Source organism: Orycteropus afer, unplaced genomic scaffold (assembly GCF_000298275.1).
Source record: "Orycteropus afer afer isolate SDZICR_OR568_19922 unplaced genomic scaffold, OryAfe1.0 scaffold00054, whole genome shotgun sequence".
Lineage (NCBI taxonomy): Eukaryota > Metazoa > Chordata > Mammalia > Tubulidentata > Orycteropodidae > Orycteropus > Orycteropus afer.
In genome coordinates, this window is record NW_006921641.1 from 14,162,737 (window position 1) to 14,167,380 (window position 4,644).

General features: G+C 36.3%; 1 protein-coding gene across 1 annotated transcript in view; it reads right to left on the reverse strand.

Moving 5' to 3' along the window:
• Positions 1-2,030: 2,030 nt before the first annotated feature.
• Positions 2,031-4,644, reverse strand: part of HADHB (hydroxyacyl-CoA dehydrogenase trifunctional multienzyme complex subunit beta) — a 61,108-nt gene continuing 58,494 nt past the window's right edge. The window contains exons 14-15 of the mRNA XM_007938883.2: positions 4,253-4,417; positions 2,031-2,066 (exon numbers count right to left, since the gene is read on the reverse strand). Of these exons, the coding sequence (XP_007937074.1) occupies positions 2,031-2,066; positions 4,253-4,417 (201 nt within the window). The remainder of the gene's footprint in view (positions 2,067-4,252; positions 4,418-4,644) is intronic.

Below are 4,644 nucleotides of genomic sequence, written 5' to 3' on the forward strand. Positions count from 1 at the left end.
TATAAAATGTTCATAGGTGTAGCTCCATTCACCCTGTTCAGCTTGCATGTCTGTCTAAGTATCCACTTGTAGATTATTGTTTGTTATTACTGTTAATGCAGGATTGTGTATGTAATAGTATTTATTTTGATTGTCTGTAACTCTTGTACTGCTCCCAGAGTCTTCCTTTGCCTTGTCATATTGTGCCAACTTACCCCTGATTGTATATTGCCTCTCCCTTCACCTAAGTTAATATGGACACACACTAACATTTAAAAGTGACCAGATCAAGCTGAGACTAGACATGGAGAAGAAAGATTCAAGAAAAGCCTTTAGAGGGCACCAAGATATCTGGCTGAATTAACTTATGGAATTCAGAAGAGGAAGATAACAGAATTCTGAGGTTTTTCAAACTAGATTTAAAAATTTTGATGAGTCAGATTTTGCTGATTATAAAATTCAGAGTTTTTAAAAATGAAGTAGAATAGGCAGTTTTTCTCTTAAAACAAAAATGGATATGCTACCACATTTTGTTGAGCATATTTTTCTCATAAAAATTACACCTTCATGTAACAATCTGTGTGAATATTTTAATCGTGTATAAACTGGCCAAAATATTTCTTTAAATGGATTCAATAATTCTTTCAAATAGAAAATACCAGCTCCCAGGTAATGTTTCTGTTCCTTCCTGTTTGTTACAGCCCCTCTAAGGCAGGCAGCTACTGAAATAGTGAAGACTTTGCCTTGATGATTTCCCCTGCAATATAATCCTGTCTCAATTCCACTTTATTTCAGTTTATTTTATTAATATTTACTGTCTCAATTTTTTAAATGATAAAAGCAACCACTTTTGGTTATAAATTCAAAATATACTCTTTTACTCTAGAAGCAGCAGAGATCCCCCAACCCTAATGTCACAGTGGCATTTTTATCTAAGATTTTAAAAGTTTCTTACCTTTTATATTTAACTTAGTTCACCTAGAGTGGATTTTTGCAACATATATGTGTGCATGTGCATATATCTGTGTATACAGTATCTTTCGATATTAAAAACTCATTATGTCGACATTACCAATAGAACCATGGGGAAAATGATGCTGGGACTCTCAATATCCTTGTACGAGGATCACATCAGGTCCTTTGTCCAATGTGTCCCTGAACTAGGGAATGATTCTGAGTGCCGTAACTTTCATAGACCTAACACAACACTCACTAAGTGGCCATAATGAGCCTTTTGCTTCTTCAAAGCACTAGGATACACACTTAGTGCAGTCTGACTGTCAAAAAACTGAGAGGATCTATGGTATGTATCAAAATAGAAAACTTCTTTACATTTCAATTAAATGCTAGTAAACAGAAGGGTAAAAGAAATTTACTACAATTAAGCAACAGGGGAGGGGTGCTACTCTAAAGCAGGACATCTTTATTCCTAGCAGCTTCAAGGTTGACTAAAATAGTTAGAAGTTACAAATAACAAATTAAAGACAAACTTTGCCCCTAAGACAAGCGAACCACCTCCCACCTTCCAATAAAAAATAAAACAAATAGTTCTGTAATACTTCTCCACTTTATTAAGGTTGGCCAAGATGATATTTATATACCTAAACATTTACTGCTAGTTTTAAAGGTGGTTTAAATTCTGAACTATCTTTCCATCATTAATTTAGGCACATTGGTTTGTATTTAATAGAAAATACTTAACTTTAGTATACAAATAGGAATGAGTATAATTTGCAAATGTCAGCTGCTTTTCCAAATTGCAACCACTGACTTAGTGTTTAATGAAAATAGAGACCAAAAAACAATTGCTTAAATGTATCACTGTGTTAGATTCTGGTGACGAAGAAATCCCTGAAAGAGCAGTAAGTTGTGATTAATGAACAGCTCAGAACACTGGCAAGGCTTAACCGGAAAAATATTTAACAGAAGGCCACAAATTTAGCTTTCCTAAAAGGAGCTAGGAACTATAGATGTCATTTATTAATGCATTGAAATGGCATTGCCTAGTGTGAGTGGTTCACAGAAACTTCAGGTCACCGCTTCTTAATCTATTATTTTGGATAAGCTTCAACTATCATAGCATGGCCCTATAAAGGAAAAAAAAGTTTCAATTAGAACAGCAAATACAGCCAGTCAGCACAGTATTATTAAGGAGGAGCACAATACAATGGGAAGTACACAGACTTTGAATTTTGATCCTGGCTCTGTCATTCAATTGCTGTGTGATATTGCGAAAATTATTAGCCATTCTGAACCTCAATTTCCTCACCTATGAAATGGAGTGCATGGTGCCTAGTTCATTTGTGAGCATGAAATTTGATAACATACTATAGGTGAAGTCCTAGTACAGAATCTGATTCTTAGTAGATGCTCTACAAATGGTTGCAAGAAAGATGAGAATTTACTGGGGCTTTTTTAGCCATACAAAAACAAACATTAACAACAAATGCCAACAAATGCACATGAACCTTTGAAAGGTTAAGTAACTCATTCAAATCACAAAACTATTAAGTAACAGAACCAGGATTTGAACCAGGTCTAGATGATTCCAAGCCTAGGCCCTTCCCTTCTTTATTATTCTACACAAGTTAAGAAGCTGATTTGAGGGACCATAAAGATATACCAGTTTATGATTCCATAAGTAGAAATTCTGATGTCACACATATTCCATCTTCTGGACTGCCATCAAACTAGTTAAAAGACCAATCTCCCTGCTTTTAAGTTCAATTCAAATCCCCACAAATATTTATTAAGCAACTATATGTGCAAGGCACCAAGGTAAACACTGTATGCCATAAAATCTAGTACAAACTGTAGTTCAAAACAAGTGGTTAAGTACTTTGCTAAAGGCACAAGCAAACAAAAAAGCACAGGGACGGGCAGCTTTGACAGCCTGGGGTTGTCCTGGAAAGGTTCATAAGGTAGAAAACCTCTTCTCCAGCTTTATCTAAAAGCACTGTTTTCATTTTCTGACATCTTCTCTTGCTCTAGATCACTGGTTCCCAAATGGGGGCAATTTTGGCCCCAGGAGACATTTGGCATTGTCTGGAGATATTTTTAGGTGTCCCAATTGGGTGGTAGCGTGGGGTACTGCTACTGGTATCTAGAGGGTAGAGACTAGGATGCAGCTAAACATCCTACAAAGCACAGGACAGTCACTCACAATAAAGAATTATCTGACCCAAAATGTCAGTAGTGCTAAGGCTGAAAAACCCTGCTCAAAATCCACAATGACTGACTCCTTCTCTGATTTTCTAATTGTGTTTGTACCATTCATTTAGCTCTTGAAGAACCAATGCCGTGTTTGATCTAGCTTCTAAGACACAGCCTGTCCTCCCTTCTCACTATGCTACAAGCTTCTAGAAAAAAGTACTGGCCATTGTTCTTTGCTCAGCCACAAAATGGCCCCATACTGTGTTATACACACTCTGCACTAGATTAAAAAAATTAGGGAACAAACATTCAAAACCAAAGGACACTAACTTACATGGCTTATGTATCATGTAAAGCACTATGCACAAGTTATCACCTTGAAAGATAAGAGGGAGGGCTACAGTCCTAACTCTAGTTTTCTGTACATGAAGCTACAAGATTAAAAATTTTTTGATCACAAAGTCTAAAATGTTTAACCTATAAATAACTGATCCTTTGTTTTTTCAAAGTTTCCAAGGTAAAACTATAAAATCTTTAAAAGTAAGATGTGAATACTTTTATATATCTTATTTATTCATTTTGATTAGCAACTGAAAGTTTCTATAATCTGCAAGAAAATAAAATCGGTTCACACCAGAGGAGGAAAAAAAAAAAAAAAAAGACACAGCCAGCTTTCCTTTTCATTTTATTGCCAGGTAGGAAGCTGTGTCTATAATCCATGTGAGGCAGGTAGGAAAAATCTGCCAGAATAACAATTTCCCTCAGTAAGTTATCCTGAGACAAATTAACTCTCCAATTAAGGTATAATCAGTTCTCTAGAAAGAGAGTTTACCTCTTGGAGAGATTTTATAGATAAGGTCTCACGGTGACTAGATTTAAAAAAATATATATTTTGGATTTAAATAGCACTTCATTCCAAAGTATTATCAGAATTAAAGTTGTACACCTCTCTTCACCTCCCACCCATCAAATGAAGGTTGCTTTTTGTCTAGCTACCTGTCATCAGAAATACTATTTTAAGATTGTTTTCAACTAAACCAAATCAAAATTTTTATCATGAGCTTGTTTTTCCCCAAGAAAACAAGTTTCTGGGAGCTCCCACAAAGCCACCATGACATACCTGCCCTCCAGCTGCGCAGGCGGCCACCAAGCCGTACTGGCCTCCATCCTTCTGTAATCTGTTGGCAGCTGCCATGACCAACCGACAGCCAGTAGCTCCAAATGGGTGTCCCAAGGACAGTGATCCACCCCAGGTGTTAAACTTCTCCAAAGGAGGTAATCCAACCTGGCTCCCACAAAAATAAAGACCCAAATGTAAAGATGAGTTTACTTAGGTAAAGAAGAGTTTACTTAAGAATCAGGCCATACCTAAACTAACACAGACTGAAGTGAAAAATTTGAACAGGCCCATCACAAAAGAAGAAATCGAACAGGTCATCAAAAAATTACCAACTAAAAAAAGTCCTGGCCCAGACGGTTTCACTGGAGAATTCTATAAAACATTCAGAGAAG